The sequence below is a fragment of the Ranitomeya variabilis genome, chromosome 5 (genome assembly GCF_051348905.1).
Source record: "Ranitomeya variabilis isolate aRanVar5 chromosome 5, aRanVar5.hap1, whole genome shotgun sequence".
Taxonomy (NCBI): domain Eukaryota; kingdom Metazoa; phylum Chordata; class Amphibia; order Anura; family Dendrobatidae; genus Ranitomeya; species Ranitomeya variabilis.
In genome coordinates, this window is record NC_135236.1 from 175,474,139 (window position 1) to 175,494,219 (window position 20,081).

A 20,081-nucleotide genomic window follows, 5' to 3' on the forward strand; every position below is an offset into this window, starting at 1 on the left:
ATAAGCCAGTAAGCCAGGAGAAATAGACTGTTATCTATATGTTGACTTTTGAATGTATGTGTTTCTTTATGTTGGTCAAGAAAAACAGACTTTTGTTTGTATAAGCCTGTAATATTGACTTGTAAGTTGACGCTCCTTGTAACATCTTGTGCTGTTATCCTGGATAATGGAGACACAGGATAATTTGACAAGGATGTTTGCTGATATGTTGATTACACATTGTCCATGCCAGCTAGCTTGTTGACTTGCAGAACAGAGGATTAAAAAACTATGCAAATAGATTACATTATCAAACAATGCGAGTTGATCTCATCACCATTCTTCACCTTTACCTCTGGATGCTGGCTTGAAGGACAGTTGTTAACTATAAAAAGAGGATATATGTGCCTCTGTAACAGATACCTCCATATACAGGTATACATCCAGTCATCCAGACAGCCAAGAGATCCAGAGATCCAAACACTCTACAGAATGTCAGCTTTGGGACCACGGTCCCAGCTGGAAGAACACAGAACTGCTTCATTGTCCATCACTGAACCCTCAGACACGAAGAATCCAGGTTGGGACAATAAGGTCACCTGGCCACATACCTCACTGCTCTCAGTTAGCTTCCTAAGCTTGTCATTACCTCCTCTCTGCGGGGGCCCACCAAAAGCAGGGTGCCACTGGTGGGGGTAGTCAGCCCTGGAAGCAGTGGAAGGGTGAGACTCTGTAATTTGCACCATCTTGGGTATTTGCTGGGACTGTTCTATATATTATTGCCTGTTGGTGGTTAAATAAATCATTGCCACACTGTTTTACCCACACCCTGTGTTATCTGAGTAGTGTTCTGCCCTCAAAAAGGGAGAGCGGGCGTTAAGTCGTATGAGCCCTGGTCCATGCAGTCTTTCTAAAGACAGCCGAGCCAGCAGATGAGAGCACCCACTGACCCTGTGTTTCCACAATAATGTAAATTGCAATTACACACATACTTAGATAAAGTTAAAATGCAATGTTTCTGCATAGATTGTTTTCAAGAAGAAATTAGTCTCTGATGTAAATTTCCATCCAGCTACTAGACTACTCCAATTGCTTGAAACTCGTCCAACAGGTCCACATAGCAGCCAATCCAGATATATGTAAGAAATGCTAAAGCACACATTATCATTACCGGTGCTCTATTCCTAATAATTACGGATTTGCTGTCATTACATGTGGCCCTTAATCCCATCGTATCCCAATGACCTGCAGCAGTTCCTCCAACTCAGTGTCACCATGTAGAAAATCCCCATGCCTGAACCGTGATCCACAGATAGACTCATGAATATCACAATTACTGCTCTGTTATCAAGTATTACATTTAAGCTAATTTGAGATCAAGACTAGGGCATTTTTCTCATCATCTTTAAATGAATGTGACTGGCTCACCAAAACTGCATGGTGGAAAGTAGAAAATTATATTCTCATTTATAATCTGAATATAAAATACATGCAGATTTCCAGTGCCATTTCGAAAGAGAAAATCATTAGAATAGATATAAAGAAATAATAATTAAATAATATTGGTATATTTATATTATTTAGTCACCATTACGGAAATATCCGAGACACTCCATAGAGACTTGTCAATATCCACCATCACTAGGGAGGGTTTACATGCCAACAATCTTAGCACAATCAGGCTCATTTGGATCTCATCCGGAGATAATTACTACAATAAATGATCTGTAGTGACTGTTCTCAGTTTACAATAATCACTGCTGTTGGAGTGGAAATTAATCTGAAATGAATGCCCTCCCATTGTTAAACCCCAATCATGGCTATTAAGGAATCGTATGCAATTTAATGTAAAATGTTGGTCTTTTTAAGTTTTTAAGTTTTCAGCAGAATAAGTTTTATCACATGTGGCTTTGGGTATGTTTCTATGATAACCAATCTGTATACTTTACATCCACTTCTACTGTATCTACTTGTCTATCCATATCAGTACAAAAATCTTCAAAAAACACATTATCAATCCAGGCTGGGGACTAAGGGTACCGTCACACAGTGCCATTTTCATTGCTACGACGGCACGATCCGTGACGTCGCAGGGTCGTATGATTATCGCTCCAGCGTCGTAGACTGCGGTCACACTTTGCAATTACGGCGCTGGAGCGATGCCGAAGTCCCCGGGTAACCAGGGTAAACATCGGGTTACTAAGCGCAGGGCCGCGCTTAGTAACCCGATGTTTACCCTGGTTACCAGCGTAAACGTAAAAAAAACAAACAGTACATACTTACATTCCGGTGTCTGTCCCCCGGCGCTGTGCTTCTCTGCACTGTGTAAGCACCATAGCCGGAAAGCAGAGCGGTGACGTCACCGCTGTGCTGTGCTTTCCGGCCGGCAGGCGCTCACAGTGCAGAGAACCTGAGACGCCGGGGGACAGACACCGGAATGTGAGTATGTACTGTTTGTTTTTTTTACATTTACGCTGGTAACCAGGGTAAACATCGGGTTACTAAGCGCGGCCCTGCGCTTAGTTACCGGATGTTTACCCTGGTTACAAGCGAACACATCGCTGGATCGGTGTCACACACAACGATCCAGCGATGTCAGCGGGTGATCAAGCGACGAAAGAAAGTTCCAAACGATCTGCTACGACGTACGATTCTCAGCGTGATGTCTGATCGCAGTAGCGTGTCAGACACAGCGATATCGTAACGATATCGCTAGAACGTCACGAATCGTGCCGTCGTAGCGATGAAAATTTCACTGTGTGACAGTACCCTAATGGTACATAGTCCCCCTTAAGTAAATATACCAAATAAATAGTACAGTACTCCCATAACATTAATAGACCTGAAGACCAAGGCAAACAATTGGAGTCAACATAAACCACCAAAGGAAGAAAAATAAAATTAACTTTTATTAAATAAATGTTCAAAAATGTATACATTATCATCAATAAAGGAATACAGTAAAGGTCTAATAAGGCAATGCAAAATATATACGGTAAGTGATATTGGCAAGCACAATATAGACCAGTTCCTATAGGAGCACTTAGAACTAGGCAAAAGAGTATATACAATAGTGATAGAAACAAAGTGACAGTGACATAAAGTGCCATATGCTGCTCAGTATATAATGTAGTGCTTACCCATGACAAGGGAGGATTTTGATGAGTGCACCACAGCTGCCCCGACGCGCGTTTCATGCTATGCTTTCTCAAGGGGAGGTGTGACCTTGTTGCAGTCCTGCCATGTGTATATATATATATATATATATATATATATATATATACATATATATATATATATACACACCCCGAACCTCAAGTGCCACGTAATGCAGCGCATGCACTCCGTGCTATTCTAAGTGCTCCTATAGGGAACTGGTCCATATGGTGCTTGCCAATATTATTTATATGTTTGCATTGGAATTTATTGGAACTTTATTGTATACCTTTATTGGTAATGAATTTTTAAGCATTCAGTTAGTAAAAGGTGATTTTATTTATTTCTTTGTTTAGTGGTTTCTGTTTATTCCATTTTGTATTTACGTTAATTAATAGGAAGAACCTGGTAACAGGTTGGGGAAGATGTTTTATGATTAGCTTACAAAGGTGACAGCAGAAAAGCCAGTAAAGACAGTAATGTAAGGATAAGGACAACTCACATTGAAGATCACTAAAGGTACCGTCACACTCAGCAACTTTGCCAAGAGAACGACAACAATCCGTGACGTTGCAGCATCCTGGTTAGCGATCTCGTTGTGTTTGACACGCAGCAGCAATCTGGATCCCGCTGTGCCATCGCTGGTCGGAGCTAGAAGTCCAGAACTTTATTTAGTCGCCAGGTCGGCGTGTATTGTCATGTTTGACATCAAAAGCAACGACGCCAGCAACGAGCATAGGGGGCATGTTTGACATGGAGGTAACAACCAGCGAGAACGAGAAGTGAGTCGCCGTTACGTCACTGGATCGCTCCTGCATCGTTCTGGAGCTGCTGTGTTTGATGTCTCTACAGCGACCTAAACAGCGACGCTCCAGCGATCTAGTTTAGGTCGGCTCGTTGTCTATATCGCCGCAGCATCGCTGAGTGTGACGGTACCTTTAGGCCACGTTCCCACCATGTGTATTTGGTAAGTTTTGATGTTGCAGATTTTCTGCAGCATTTCTGCACCTATTAGCTATATTGGTTACTTGCACTTTTATTGTGTTTTGTCGCTGTGGTTTTTGTTCTTTTTGGTGTGTCATGGTGTAAATAAAGCTGCTTTGTTTTTAGTACTTCCTCGTATTTGGCTTTGACAATACCTTATTATCATGTGTGGATTACATGCGGGTTTTTTTTGTAGATTTTCCGCAACTAATGCAAGTCTATGGGAAAAATCCACTCATAAAACTCAGAGTACCCTCAAGAGATATTGACATGTTGTGGATTTCCAACATGGACCGCAGGTCAATTTATACTGCATAAAAAAAATGGGTCTGAGATTTCTATAGATCCCATCCACTTTGCTAGAAATGTAAGAATACCAAAAAGGGGGATGGCGAAATAATTAAGGTAAAAAAATGGAAGCAAATGCAACTAGCTACATAAATAGTAGAAATCTTTATTAGCAATTAATCTGACATAAAAAGTTTAAAAAGGGGAGAAATGTGACAAAGAAACCCCACCAATCCAGTGAACAGAACAACATAAAAAAATACACACAGAATCCCAGTGGATCATGTAAGGCTTCTTTCACACATCCGGTATTTGCCTTCAGGCATAATCCGGCTATTTTTGAAAAAAACGGATCCGGTACAAATTGTGAAAAACTGATGCACCGGATCCATTTTTTTTGCTGGATCTGTTTTTGTTTACCGGGCCTAGATTTTGGACTTCCTGTTTCGGGGAAAAGAGAGAGAGAGAATGGAAAACGAAGCTACGGGGCATGCTCAGTGTGAAAATACTGGAATCGGTAGACAGATCCAGTGATTTCATCTCACGTTTCATCCGTTTATCGCTAGAACCGTCGCTGTGCGTTTTTTTGCCAGACTAAAAAAAACGTTCCTCTGTACGTTCCTTCCGTCCGACGGAAGAATAATTTTTGACGGATACGGCAAAACGTGTGGCCATCAGGCGCAATTCGGCGCTAATATAACTCTATGAGAAAAAAACGGATCCATTTTTTTCAAAACTCGCCGGATTGTGCCTAACGGCAAAAACCTGATGTGTGAAAGTAGCCTTAGACTAAACACTGCATCTGATAATCAAGCCTTGATCTGGTATGAAAAAGGTACAACAGAGTACACAGTAAAGTACCTTAAGGGGTAATGTAAATTATATGCCAGTAATAGGTGCAATCACAGCAGAGTCCACAATGATAATTCTAAGTGTGGAGAGCTACCCCAATGCACATTTCGCATTAGCTTCTTTAGGGGGTATTTTTTTATGTTGCTCTCTTCCCTGGATTCAGGGGCAGACATATCAGTGGTGCAACCTGTGTGGCCGCACAGGGGTCCAAAAGGTAAGGGGGCATTTCTACCTCCAAAGCAGGTGCAATTTTGTATTTTAGGAGCTCTTGGGTTGCAAAGGACCCATACAGTATATTGTTCTTGAACAAGGGCACCTTTCTGTCTGTGTCTGCCAGTGTCTGGATTGGTGGGTTCTCTTTGTCACATTTCTCCCCTTTTTAAACTTTTTATGTCAGATTAAATGCTAATAAAAATTGCTACTATTTATATATCTAGTTGCATTTGCTTCCATATTTTGGGAGATTTTAGAACTATAAGAAGCATGCATGTGCATGGGGGTATGTCAGGAGGATTATCTGTCTGTCACAGTGCATTCTTCCCACAGCTATTGATGGTATATAGCCAGCTTTATAGTATACGTATGATGGTAGAGGCATCGAAGATCACAAAGGAGGATCTACCTGTAGGGCCTCCTGTAAGGGATCTTATAGGGAAAGGCGGGCACCTCCTTCGCCCACCTCGGGGGAGGGAAGGACCCGGCAGGGATCGGCTCTTTGGCACTATCACTTGCCTCAGGTCAGTCAGGGAACTGCACCGAGGGCAAATAGTCGCCGGAAAGGATTCCCTTATAGGTACGAGTTAGTGAGGCGCTCCCAGTGAGGGGGATATACAGTGCCTTGAGAAAGTATTCGGCTCCCTGGAAATTTTCATCCTTTTCCCACATATCATGCTTCAAACATAAAGATACCAAATGTTACTTTTTGGTGAAGAATCAACAACTAGTGGAACACAATTGTGAAGTTGAACGAAATTTATTGGTTCTTTTAAATTTTTGTGGAAATTCAAAAACTGAAAATTGGGGTGTGCAATATTATTCGGCCCCTTTACTTTCAGTGCAGCAAACTCAATCCAGAAGTTCATTGTGGATCTCTGAATGATCCAATGTTGTCCTAAATGCCTAATGACGATAAATATAATCTACCTGTGTGTAATCAAGTCTCCATATAAATGCACCTGCTCTGTGATAGTCTCAGGGTTCTGTTTGAAGCACAGAGAGCATCATGAAGACCACAAGAACACAACAGGCAGGTCCGTGATACTGTTGTGGAGAAGTTTAAAGCCGGATTTGGATACAAAATGATTTCCAAAACTTTAAACATCCCAAGGAGCACTGTGCAAGCGATCATATTGAAATGGAAGGAGTATCATACCACTGCAAATCTACCAAGACCCGGCCGTCCCCCTAAACTTTCATCTCAAACAAAGAGAATACTGATCAGAGATGCAGCCAAGAGGCCCATGATCACTCTGGATGAACTGCAGAGATCTACAGCTCAGGTGGGACAGTCTGTCCATAGGACAACAATCAGTCGTACACTGCACAAATCTGGCCTTTATGGAAGAGTGGCAAGAAGAAAGCCATTTCTCAAAGACATCCATGAAAAGTGTTTTTTAAAGTTTGCAACAAGCCACCTAGGAGACACACCAAACATGTGGAAGAAGGTGCTCTGGTCAGATAAAACCAAAATCGAACTTTTTGGCATCAATGCCAAATTATATGTTTGGCGTAAAGGCAACACAGCTCATCACCCTGAACAGACCATCCCCACTGTCAAACATGGTGGTGGCAGCATCATGGTTTGGCCTGCTTTTCATCAGCAGGGACAGGGAAGATGGTTAAAATTGATGGGAATATGGATGGAGCCAAATACAGGATTATTCTTGAAGAAAACCTGTTTGAGTCTGCAAAAGACCTGAGACTGGGATGGAGATTTGTCTTCCAACAAGACACTAATCCCAAACATGTCCTAGCTCTTTTAATTAAAAGAAAACAATGAGGAGTGAAGGAGTACTAATGAGTATTACACTTGATTCACAAAGTGCAGAAGTAGGTATAGTCGAATCACCTCATTAAACAAGTTAGCCAAGTTAATACTACAAAAAAGCAAAAGTAAATTTGTGTACTTGTGTCAGGTTATTTTTGCATGTAGCTGAACAATGGGCCCCAAGGACCAATCAATGTTACTAGTGGGCCTTTGCCAACCCAGTCAGATACTGGGTACATGTGGCATCGGTGAAAAAAATGGATGCCACACGTACTGCAAACTTGGACATGTGAAGGAGGCCTTATAGTCTGCTAGAAGCCACCTTATATCATTCCCCCCAAATTACAGAATAACCTGAGCAGTCCCATCACCCCTCCCCAAGACCTGCTGTGGCTCCGATGACCTGTAAGACCCAATTACTAGAATTATCTCCCTTATCGGAATATGTTCATGGGTAATTTACAGAGAGCACTGGCCAGGGTATTATATAATTAATTAGAAGTTATGCTTATGCCTTACTAATGAACAGCCCATCCCTCATTATCTTTATTATGGAAAAAAAACCTTAGTTGGCAAAGACTAATTATTAAATGGTATTAAAAGGAAGCAATCACCACAGGCATATAATAGTGTGTGTCCTGGACCTGCCATGTGACTCGCTTACTGACAAGGTATACATAATTTAGCATAGATTTACATAATCACAGAAAATATATAAAAATGAAGCATAAAGCAATTAGTGCCATTACTCTAGTACAGGTTTAGTTTCCCTGTAGGGTCATACAGTGCTGGCATATATTGAAAGGAAATCTGTCAGCAGGATTTAAAGGGGGTATTCACTTTCAAATATTATTACTCCAGAGGTTCAGGGAGGGAAACAGACTGAGCTGTTAGTTAACTTCTCAGGTTCCAGCGCTGCCTCCCGCCACTGCTTCGATGATTGTGTACAAGCTGCGCCAGTGATGTCACATTGCCAGGTTTGCAGCCAATAACTTAGCTCAGAAGCTCGTGTCATCTACACCGGGATGACCTCTGAGCTCAGTGACTGGCTGCAGCGCTGTCGACATGATGTTATTGTAGCAGCCTTTACACAATCACCGAAGAAGCAGTGCGAGGCAGCGCTGCACCCCGGGAGGGGGGTGAGTAACAGCTCAATTTCATTTTCTTTGCCTTCTTGAGCCTTTAGGCTATGTTCGCATTATAAAAATTTGGTAAGTTTTTGATGTGGCAGAATTTTTGCACCTATTATTTAAATTAGGTTACTTGCATTTTTGTGTGCGATTTTATCGCATTTTGACGCTGCATTTTTTGTCTCTGTTTGTTGTCACAATCTTTAAATAAAGCTGCCTTGATTTTGAAACTGCCTGGTATTTTGATTTAACTGAACTTTATTGCTATAGTTTGGTGCCAATTACATGTATTTTTTATGTAATTTTTGCTGCGGAAATGCACTATAAATGCATGTGCATTTTCATTTAAATGTATGGGGAAAATCTGCGCATAAAACTCAGTGTACCCGCAAGAGAAATTGACATGTTGTGGATATGAAAAAACTGTCAGTGTATGCAGCGTAAATAAGAAGCCCCAGTGGTAAAAGAGTTTTCTATATATCCCACCCACTTTGCTGGAACTGTAAGACCCAGGGAAAATGCTTAGCGTCAAAAACGCAATAAAAGCTCATCGTTGAAAAGTAGCCTTAGGCCGGTCCCTCTTGAAACTGCAATGCGAGGAACTCGCGCAAGTCTCTCGCCTCAAAACCTGGCACTGCGGCCGGCGGTTCGGACTGGGGCGTTCAGCTGCATTGAAATACATGCAGCCGCACACTCCGGTCCTGAATGCCTGCGGCGGTGCCGGATATTGAGGCAAGAGACACCGGCCTTATAGTCTAACCTTGTAATTCCCCACCAGCACAGTATCAGCGTCCTAAAAAAGCTTTCTATCACACCCTTATTACAGGAAGGCAGTTTTGCTAAATATGAATGTCATTATCACCGCACATCAAATATAAAGTACGGTAGCTTGCCTTGTCAAACTGGCTGAACCTAGCCCAGGGACAAACTGAGGCCACGTTCACATGTTCAGTATTTGGTGAGTTTTTTACCTCAGTATTTGTAAGCCAAAACCAGGAGTGGCTGATAAATACAGAAGTGGTGACGTGTTTCTATTATTCTTTTCCTCTGATTGTTCCCTCCTGGTTTTTGCTTACAAATACTGAAGTAAAAAACTCACCAAATACAGAAAGTGTGAATGTGGCCTAACAGTAATCACACTCAAATATCCATCAAATATCTCTGTCCGCCTCCCCCTATTGCTTGAAGTCTCATTTATGTATGTGAGCTGAGCTGTGTCTTAGTTGCACATATGCAGTGAAGTAAGGTGTATGTCTGTAAGTTTCAATTTTCCGCCGCATGCCCAAAGAGAAGACAGCTCACGCACATGATTGGCATTGCAAGCAATGGAGTTGAGGTGATCAGTGACTTGTCAGACGTCATTCACACCTCTTTGTTCCTGGATGAGGAGCAGCCCCTGTGAACCAGTCAAGCTACTTTATATATGACATATGGTGTTATTAGACTATGGCCCCAATTTTTTAAAGTTTTCTATGCCAGAAAAAAATTGACATGAACAGCTTTGAAAAGTCGTAAAATATTTGGTCTACACGAGATTAGGCAATCATTTTGTGACTTTTCTTGTTTTTATGCCATTTATGTTGGAGCAGAGGTGGGACGATGGCTGAGCATCCACCACTCCTCAAATTCACGAGGAGCGATGGCGTTCCTTACACCACAAATCTGTCACTGATACATTAAGAGATGTGCGCCTCTTAGTGAACCAGGCGCCTCGCACCCCACCCCATTACCTCATCACGACCTATGTTTTTTTGCAAAACAAATTACTGTGTCTACCTGCTATAATAAGGGCATGATAGGAAGCCGTTCTGTTAGGCTGATACGGCCCTGATGGTGGATTCCTGCTGACAGGTTCCCTTTAAGTCTGAGTTTCTACTATAGTCACCCCAATTATTCAGTGCTACAACCCTGCGTCTGTCACTTCTTGTCTCAGTCTAATACCTATACAAAAATAAGACTACAGGTTAAATAACATTTCTCGCCATTATAGCTGCGTATGACGTCAAGGATCTGAATACATGAGGGAACAAAACCAGATCTGATAATGGCAGAACTGGCGTCAGCGATTCTCTTGTGTAGTCAAAAATGTTTCCATACAGAGAGGAGGAGTGAAATCAGCAGATACCTTTCCAGAGATAATTGAGGAGCAGCACACTCAGGCGAAGCAGGTTAGCTGAATTCAGCCGCTTCATCTTCTCAGGAGTTCCTGTGTGCTGTGGACATTGTTTGCCAGAGCAGTGGGGTGGGAAGAGGGATACAAAGAAACCGCAAGCAACATTATCTTTTGCATCCATTACCTGTGACAATAAACAGAGAACAAATGCCATTAAGGCTTGCCACACGAGCAAATACATTTTATTGTTCCAGTTCAATTAGTTTCTCTTTTAAAAACAATACTCCCTTAGAAGTCTTCTGGGTGCGAGCGTTTTATTCCAGCAGCATTACTTACCTGGCAGGTCACCATTCAGGGATTACCGTACATTTCATTCTGGTACATGAGTGATCTACTGCTGGGCACCACACAATCAGCTTCTATCTATCTATCTATCTACAGTTGAAACCAGAAGTTTACATATGTTATATAAACAGACACATATGCACGTTTTTTTCAATATCTGACATGAAATCAGAATAAGGCTTTCCCGTTTTAGGACAATTACAATTACCATAATTATCAATATTTGCCAAATGCCAGGATAATGAGAGAGAGAATGTTTTAAGGCATTTTTATTACTTACTGCAAAGTCAAAAGTTTACATACATTTCTTTAGTATTTGGTACCATTGCCCTTAAACTTAATGACTTGTGTCAAATGATTGGTATATCCTTCCACAAGCTTCTCACAATAGTTGGTCGGAATTTGGGTCCATTGCTCCTGAGCTCCTGATAAAACTGGTGTAACTGATCCAGGTTTGCAGGTCGCCTTGCTCGCACCTGACTTTTCAGCTTTGCCCATAAATTTTCAATAGGATTGAGATCAGGACTTTGTGATGGCCACTCCGAAACATTGACTTTGTTATCCTTAAGTCACTATGTTACCATTTTGGCAGTATACTTCGGGTCATTGTCCATTTGGAAGACCCATTTTCACCCAAGCTTTAAATTCCTGGTTGATGTTGCCTCAGTATTGCCACATAATCTTCTTTTCTCATGATGCCAGCTATTTTGTGAAGTGCACCTGTCCCTCCTGCAGCAAAACAACCTCACAATATGATGCTGCCACCCCAGTGTTTCACAGTTGGGATGGTGTTCTTAGGCTTCCTAGCTTCTACCTTTTTCCTCCAAATGTACCAATAGTCATTATGCCCAAAAAGTTCAATTTTAGTTTCATCAGACCACAGGACATGACTCCAAAAAATTAAGGTCTTTGTCCCTGTGTGCATTTGAAAACATTAATCTGGCTTTTTTATGTTTCTTTTGGAGTAATGGCTTCTTCCTGGCAGAGTGGCCTGTCAGCCCATGTTGATACAATACTCGTTTCTCTGTGGATATTGACACACTCTTACCAGCTTTGGCCATCATCTACACAAGATCTTTTGCTTTGTCTTTGGGTTGATATGCCCACGTCGGACTAAAGCACATTTATCTCTGGGACACAGAACCTGTCTCCTTCCAGAGCGGTATGATGGCTGGACATTCCCATCTTGTTGGTGCTTGCATATAATTATTTGTACAGATAAACGAGGCACATTCAGGTATCTAGAAATTGTACTCAAGGATGAGCTAGACTTGTGTAAGTCCACAATTCTCTTCCTGATATCTTGACTGATTTCTTGAGATTTTCCCATGATGCTGCACAAATAAGCAGTGTATTTCAGGTGCGCATTAAAATACATCCACAGGTGTGTCTCTAATTAAGTCAGATGTTGCCAAAAAACTTATCAAAAGCTTCCAAATACATGACATCATCATATGGGAAGTCGTTGAATTGTTTAAAGGCATGATAATCTTAGTGTAAGTAAAATTTTGACTTTGGCATTTGGCAAATATTAATAATTATGGTAATCATAACTGACCTAAAATAGGAAAGGTTTATTCTGATTTCATGTCAGATATTGAGGCATGACCCCCTGAGGAAGCCGACACAAAATGCTCGTTGGGGCTTGTGGCGTGTCATCCTATACATAACATCATGGGTAAAGGTACCGTTATACAAAACGATTTACCAACGATCACGACCAGCGATACGACCTGGCCGTGATCGTTGGTAAGTCGTTGTGTGGTCGCTGGAGAGCTGTCACACAGACAGCTCTCCAGCGACCAACGATGCCGAAGTCCCCGGGTAACCAGGGTAAACATCGGGTTACTAAGCGCAGGGCCGCGCTTAGTAACCCAATGTTTACCCTGGTTACCATCGTAAATGTAAAAAAAAACAAAACAGTACATACTCACATTCCGGTGTCCGTCAGGTCCCTAGCCGTCTGCTTCCCACACTGACTGAGTGCCGGCCGTAAAGCACAGCACAGCGGTGACGTCACCGCTGTGCTCTGCTTTTACTTTCCGGCCGGCAGTCAGTCAGTGCGGGAAGCAGACGGCTAGGGACCTGACGGACACCGGAATGTGAGTATGTACGGTTTGTTTGTTTTTACATTTACGATGGTAACCAGGGTAAACATCGGGTTACTAAGTGCGGCCCTGCGCTTAGTAACCCGATGTTTACCCTGGTTACAAGCGAACGCATCGCTGGATCGGTGTCACACACACCGATCCAGCGATGTCAGCGGGAGATCCAGCGACGAAATAAAGTTCCAAACGATTCTCAGCAGGGTCCCTGATCGCTGCTGCGTGTCAGACACAGCGATATCGTATGGATATCGCTGGAACGTCACGGATCGTACCGTCGTAGCGACAAAAGTGCCACTGTGAGACGGTACCCTAAGAGCCTGCGGGGACATGGTGGGGCCTGACTTGATTAGGGTTGGATTGATTACAGGCACAGGCTTACTATGACGTAATCATACCTCCCCTACTATCTTCTAATGTCTCTTAGGTCCACATAAACCCCATTTGATGTAATATGGTTGTACATGCCGCTCTTTACCTGATCTTATTTCTGTATTTTCTCTATAATTGATTCATTTTCTGCTTACATGTACTGATATATATTTTATGTTTATGTAATAAACTTATACCTTTTTATATGCATCACATATTGGATAGAGGGAAATTTAACCCCATGCGCGCGAGGGAGGCGAATAGACGCGCCGGTCCATGCCGGGAACGCAGAGCGTCGGAGCGCATGCGGACTCCCACTGAAGCACCAATGATAAAAGAAGAAATAAGAAGGAAAAGGATAGGGGGCTGCTCATAAGTGTAACCCACCACTGGATATCAGTAGAAGCGCATACGCTGTTATATTAGAGCCACCATTGCTGTAAATCAGATTATTTACATAAAGTATACATATATGAAATCATATTCAACAGGTAAAAATACATTACAAATGAACTAACACAGTTCACATACAGTATAAAGAAACAGTACATATATATATATATAAATACAGCAGGAAGCCAACGTTGATAAATAGGCAAATCCAGTGGTAGGTTGAAAGTTGCAGCCATCAATCATACACATACATTAAGGATAGGGGAAGCCAAAAGGACCTGCTGAAAACCGATATATACAAGTAAAGATTAATTGACATCAATAAAAAACAAAAAAAATTTAAAAACCATAAAAACCCCTACACCAAACAGAAGGGGTATATAGAGAACAAAAACAAAATAATTGTACATATATACTAAATAATATCCAGAAACAGTTATCTAACTTATCAAACCCAGTATTTAACATGAAATAGGACATGTCTTACCAACTCTGGGAGGCATGTAAGACTGCATTCTTTGCTATTCCTGATGACTTCATTAATAAATTGTATGAATCATTGTTGAACCGCATGATGCAGTCTTTCAAGCTCATGGAAGTCACACAAAATATTAAATATGACTAATAGCACCACAACTTCATTCACCAATGTTAGGCAACTTATATTTGTATTTTAAGTTAATTATTTGTTTGAATATCACATTAACATCTGTGGGTGACAAAACTTTTGTCTTGCCAAAGTCTGACCCTTCTGTGTCCATTAACTGATCAATATTTCTGCATTGATGCCAATTTATTTTCTTAACCTAAACCACATTTCGGAGGGTTTCAGCTTTCAAAAGAATAATTTGTACAACCAATGGATGAATTTGACGTCAGGTTATAAGCTTTTATTTACATAACATGGATAAGCGACATAATTTCTGTCAGGGAGTGTATTTCATCTACCTGTCTAAAGCTGTATTTACATGATAATTATACAGTCTAAACACACTAACGATCACTGGACGAAAACGCTCTATTTTTGGGTGAAATTATTTTTTGGTTCTCGGCAGCGCATCTTCCTCAGTAAACAGGTCCTGTGCTGCAGAGAACAATGGCAGCCTGCTACAAATGGCAGTCTATGGCAGGTCATTCAGTGTGCGTCTGATGTGCGGTCTGCCTGTGGAAACAAGCTAGGAAACAGTCACCGATCTGCAAACTACCTGACCGGTGCTGCCAGTGGACTAGTATATACAGACACTAACTATCCTCATCTTTGTATTTAATCTGTCATTCTCTATTCTTCAGACATAATTTTATAGAGCATTTTACAAAATCAAATAGCCTAATCAGTAAATAGGCGTCAAGCATTACAAATATTATATTGGGCTTTAACAGTACTGTATAGTTAAAGGGGTTGTCTAATCTTCTTACATACGTAAAATGGAAAAGTGTTTATAAAGACAAGCAACTTTGCAATTTACTTGCTATTAAATTTCCTCCCTGTTCTCAAGAATGGAGGGATTTTTACTTTTAATGTTTGCTGCTCGTTGCCTAGGTTACTGACCACTGCTGTAGTCTAGAGGCGGTTGGTCTCTTAGACAAGTTGCACAGTGATTACAAGCTTTTTTTCTATAGATTTTGCATGTGCTGCTCTCAAGCTTCCTAGATTGCTGCACTTTCAATCCTACAAATCTGCCTCTGTTGGAAGCATCGGAGAGCACAGAGTTTGGGCCAGAGACTGAACTATGCCACTGGTCCGAACTGGGAGTCATCCTGGAGCAGATCTGTCACCAGATTTCACAATGCAAACAGGAGACATTAGTAAATGCATCTCTTAGACCTGAGGAAGCTGGTGTGCATTACTTTGAAAATCCATGTCAGAATGGCTGTATAATCCTCTTACTAATGTGAGCATTTTACAAGTGGAGCCAGAACTGGTCTCATAAAATGCTCATGGTAGGAGGGAAACGTTCAGAATACATTGTACATACAGCTATTCTCCAACTAGGTACATCAGCCTCATCAGTTCAAACAGTTCAATCCATTTACTCTTTATAGGAAATCTGTGACCAGGTTTTAGCTATGTAATCTGAGCACAACATGGTGCAGGGACAAAGATCCTGATTCCAGAGATTTGTAACTTACTGGTCTGCTTGGTTTCATTTTGATAAAATGTCTGTTTTAGGCTACTTTCACACTAGCGTCAGGCTCGGCCCGTCGCCGTGCGTCGGGCCGAGGTCCCCGACGCTAGCGTTGTCCCCGCCGCACAACGGGGGCAGCAGATGCATTTTTCCCACGCATCCGCTGCCCCATTGTGAGGTGCGGGGAAGTGCGGGGAGGTGTGGGCGGAGTTCCGGCCGCGCATGCGCGGTCGGAAAAAGCGGACCGTCGGGAGCAAAAAACGTTACATGTAAGGTTTTTTTTTCCCGATGGTCCGCTACCACACGCCCAAGCGTCGCAAAACGGACGCGACGTTTGGCAATGCGTCGCAAATGCGTTGCTAATGCGTCGCTAATGTTAGTCTATGACGAAAAAACGCATCCAGCAAGAACTTTTGCTGGATGCGTATTTTCGGCAAAACAACGCATTTGCGACGTATTGCAGTTAACGCTAGTGTGAAACTAGCCTTATTTGCTCTAGACCTATCAGTCCTCTGAATGCTGAGCTCTGTATAACCCCATCCAACACTGATTGGCAGCTTTCTGTCTATCCACAGTGTACATAGAAACCTGCCAATCAGTGGTGTGGGTAGGGTTACATAGAGCTCAGCATTTGGAAAACTGATAGATCTATAGCCGATAAAACAGTGATTTTATAAAAAGTTGCAGCAAGTAGCCCAGTATGACACATCACTGGAAGCAGTGTTTCTGCCCTACAGTATATCATGCTGCTCTAAGGTGTGGTAGTAAACACCTGGTGACAGATTCCCTTTAAACTTTCAACATTTATTATATAGCCATTCAAGAATGGATTTTTACAATAAGTACATCAGGCTCATCCAGTCTAAGAAATGTGCACAGTATCATTCACACTACAGCTGCTGAAGTATCTCATTTTAATGAAACAGACAATATACTATGTCAGCTAAGCAGTGGCTGTCACAAGAGAAGGAACTTCAGACAAAGTGATCTATGCATGGTTCTGCTGGAAAAGATAAGTAGTGTCCAGGTAGCAGCTCTACTCTCTACAATTGTCAGCTCCTGACATGAGAATATAATGTTTACACAGATATTATTGACAGACACGTCCACCGACAAATAGTAGGATAATAGAAGTATTAATATTAGTTAAAGAGAATCTGTCACCAGGTTCCTAACTTAAGAGCAGCATGATTTAGGAGCAGAGACCCTGATTCCAGTGATATATATCACTTACTGTGCTGCTTGCTGCAGTTTAGATAAAATCCGTTTTATCTGCTTTAGATCTACTAGATATCCAGCTGCTGAGCTCTTTATAATCCCGCCCACATCACTGATTGACAGCTTTCTGCCTGCACTGTGCATAGGCTGAAAGCAGGCAATGAATTGTGGGGACAGGGTTATACGGCGCTCATTAATTTAGAGGACTACATGGCAGCAGGTTCACTAGTCCTCTAATAATAATCTCCTGCTGATAAAGCAGGTATTTTATCAAAACGGCAGCAAACAGACCAGCAAGTGACACATCGCTGGAATCAGGGTCTCTGCCTCTATGTTATGGTGCTCTCAGATTAGATAGCAAAAAGCTGGTGACAGATTTCTTTGAAGATGGAACTTGTACTACACGCTGGAAAGGTCCAAAGCTAAACAGTTTGTTTAATTAAAATTAAAGTTAAAATCAAAAGTGCTATAGACAATACCGTAGATTTTTTCATATATTCAGATCATAAAGTAATACTGTAAACTGCAGGAATATGGTCTGACCAAGCAATAGCCATGATAAACGGGAGCAGGTGAAAGGGTAACAATAAACCCCTGATGGGGCGAACAATGACAATTCTGGGGAACTCTGTTGATATCTTTCTGTTTAGCTGAAAATCATTACAGTGGTGATGAAATGATATCGTTAGCTATGCTGCATATCTATATAGCAGGCCCTATGGAGGGGCCACATGGGAAGGGAACCCTAAACAGTGACAGGTAATAATAAAGAATAATGTTATTTATATAGCGCCAACATATTCCACAGCAATGTACAACTAAGTGAGGGATGTAGTCCTGTCATTTCAATCATCTCTTAATAACCTATATATAAGGCACATTCCGTAATGAGCAGCACAATAGATGACTGATATTAAAAAAAATAAAATAAAAAAAGTTGATTTTTTTTAACCCTTTTTCTGCCACCCTGTAGGGTGCACAAGCAAAATCTGCATTTACGGTCTGAACGAAATGCAGCAGCTTTTCTCTACAAACAGTAGGCAACAATTCCAGTAATGACAGCGACAGGCACAGGGTGCATTAGGATGGAGACTTACGTGTAGCACCGAGGGATGGCTGGAAATCCATTCTCTTTGGACAGCTCCTTTGTTGAGGCAGCCTTGAAGAGATCTCCGCTACTTTGTAACGTGTAATGTAAGGAGAGGTGTTTTGTTCTGTCTGGTCCTGACCTTTGCCCTTCCCTCTCCCACACAAAACCAAAAAATCAAAAGTCTGTGACTCGTAGCCCCCTCTTCTGTAAAAGTCATTTATTAAAATGTATTCAAGGTCTAAACGCTTTAATTAAGCCCGGACTGAAGAAGCGGATCTCTAAGAATGACACTGCTGGTGCAAGTCTCAGTCTTTGTGGGATTTTAGGGAAAACTCTGGACATGAGGGATTACATTGTAAACCCTTCTGGACACAGGGAAGAGATTACAGTGTTTAAAAAGAGAATTCATAGAAAAATGCAGGAAAAAATTCTTTGGATAGGAAGGTTTTGGTGATTTTGGTGCAGATTATCCCCAGAGACATATGGACGTGGTTGCACAGGTGTGTGGGCGGAGGAGGTTCACTACTTGCCTCTCTGACCTTTGGATGATCACTTTATCTCTATGTGCTGTACATTTAGCACAAATATTCATTTACAACAGGGGGAAACATTACTTGTCTTCTAAGAGCATGATAAAGCTTATTTCATGCCACAAATAATATTTACTATTGGGAAATTTTGAAGTGAAATCATGTCGTAAATAAAAATATCGGGATAAAAAAATAATTGGGGGAATCCTCTACCTTTTTTTGTCTACTTAGTAATTTACTTAATAATAATTCATCCAATTTAAAGGCTGCTTTATGGAAAAAAAACATATAAGGCTATGCAATGCATGTAATGTATGATTATGATAGGAGCACACATATAAGGCTATGCAATGCATGTAATATAATGTATGATTATGATAGGAGCACACATATAAGGATATGCATTGCATGTAATATAATGTATGATTATGATAGGAGCACACATATAAGGATCTACAATGCATATAATGTATGATTATGATAGGCGCAGTACATAGAATATCATGCATGCCGCCTCTGCACATACCTTCCATGTACCGGCCTCATTACTCGGGCTGTTCCTGACGCAGCATGGTCCCTCGTCATTCTCCTGGAGTTCCCGCTTACTCAATCCCCTGTAGTTAGGAACTTCTGTTCGGAAACTTGTCCCCCAGAAGCCGTAATTTGACTCCAATCCCACCAAGTTTCTTCAGAGACGTTTTTGGAGGAAAAGACAAAGCAGTGACCTCAATTACACGACACAGTTTTCGGCATTTCTTTTTGAAAATGTTTAAAAAAAAGCCATTAATATGGAGGAAATCCTCCCTTGCATCTGCATATGAGCTGAGTGCAGCTGCTTTTCTGGTTTCTCTAGGGTACTGAGCTTAACAGCAAAGTGTTTTGCACAAATTGAGTCACTGTGGGGACCTTAATTCAGCCCGGGGCCTTCTATTTAATTTTTAAACTAATGCAGTTTCTATGGATATATGTACTTTATATGAGGCGGCAGAAACAAATGCAAGCGTAGAAGTTTTGTGTGTGTTTGTATGCGTGCCCCTTTTAATTCAATAACTGCTTTTTAAAAAATGGATCTGGCTTAGTGATGTAATTGATGGTTTGTTTCCACTCGCAGCCTGCCAGCCCTTGATAATTACTCCTCTGGGAGAGATGGAGGTACTGTAAGTGCAATACAGCCTTCCATCAGTAGAGAATACTTGCTCTCCATAGCAACGGAAGGGATTCCAAACTGTAGCTGGTCCTGATGCTGCGGGTTTTGGGAGACTGGCTCCAGGTAGTTAGAAGAAAGAGAAGGGTCAGTAGAAGCGGAGCCGGGATCAGTATAAATAAAGCGATAACACAAAGCTCCAGTCCTTGTCACATGAGCCCCACAGGGACACTTTAGCTCCTCAGCTGCTCCTGTTTGCGGAAAAACAA

At 41.6% G+C, this 20,081-nt stretch overlaps 1 protein-coding gene across 2 annotated transcripts in view; it reads right to left on the reverse strand.

The window, feature by feature from the left end:
* The window catches only part of LOC143773521 (protein shisa-like-1a), a 32,994-nt gene extending 13,344 nt beyond the window's left edge, over positions 1 to 19,650 (reverse strand). The window contains exons 1-2 of one of the 2 annotated variants that reach the window (XM_077260939.1): positions 19,195 to 19,650; positions 10,502 to 10,673 (exon numbers count right to left, since the gene is read on the reverse strand). In XM_077260939.1, the coding sequence (XP_077117054.1) occupies positions 10,502 to 10,670 (169 nt within the window). In that variant the 5' untranslated portion in view covers positions 10,671 to 10,673; positions 19,195 to 19,650. Of the gene's footprint in view, positions 1 to 10,501; positions 10,674 to 18,145; positions 18,290 to 19,194 lie in introns of those variants that run through there. The other variant, XM_077260938.1, reaches the window with a different exon arrangement.
* Between the last annotated feature and the right edge of the window lie 431 nt (positions 19,651 to 20,081).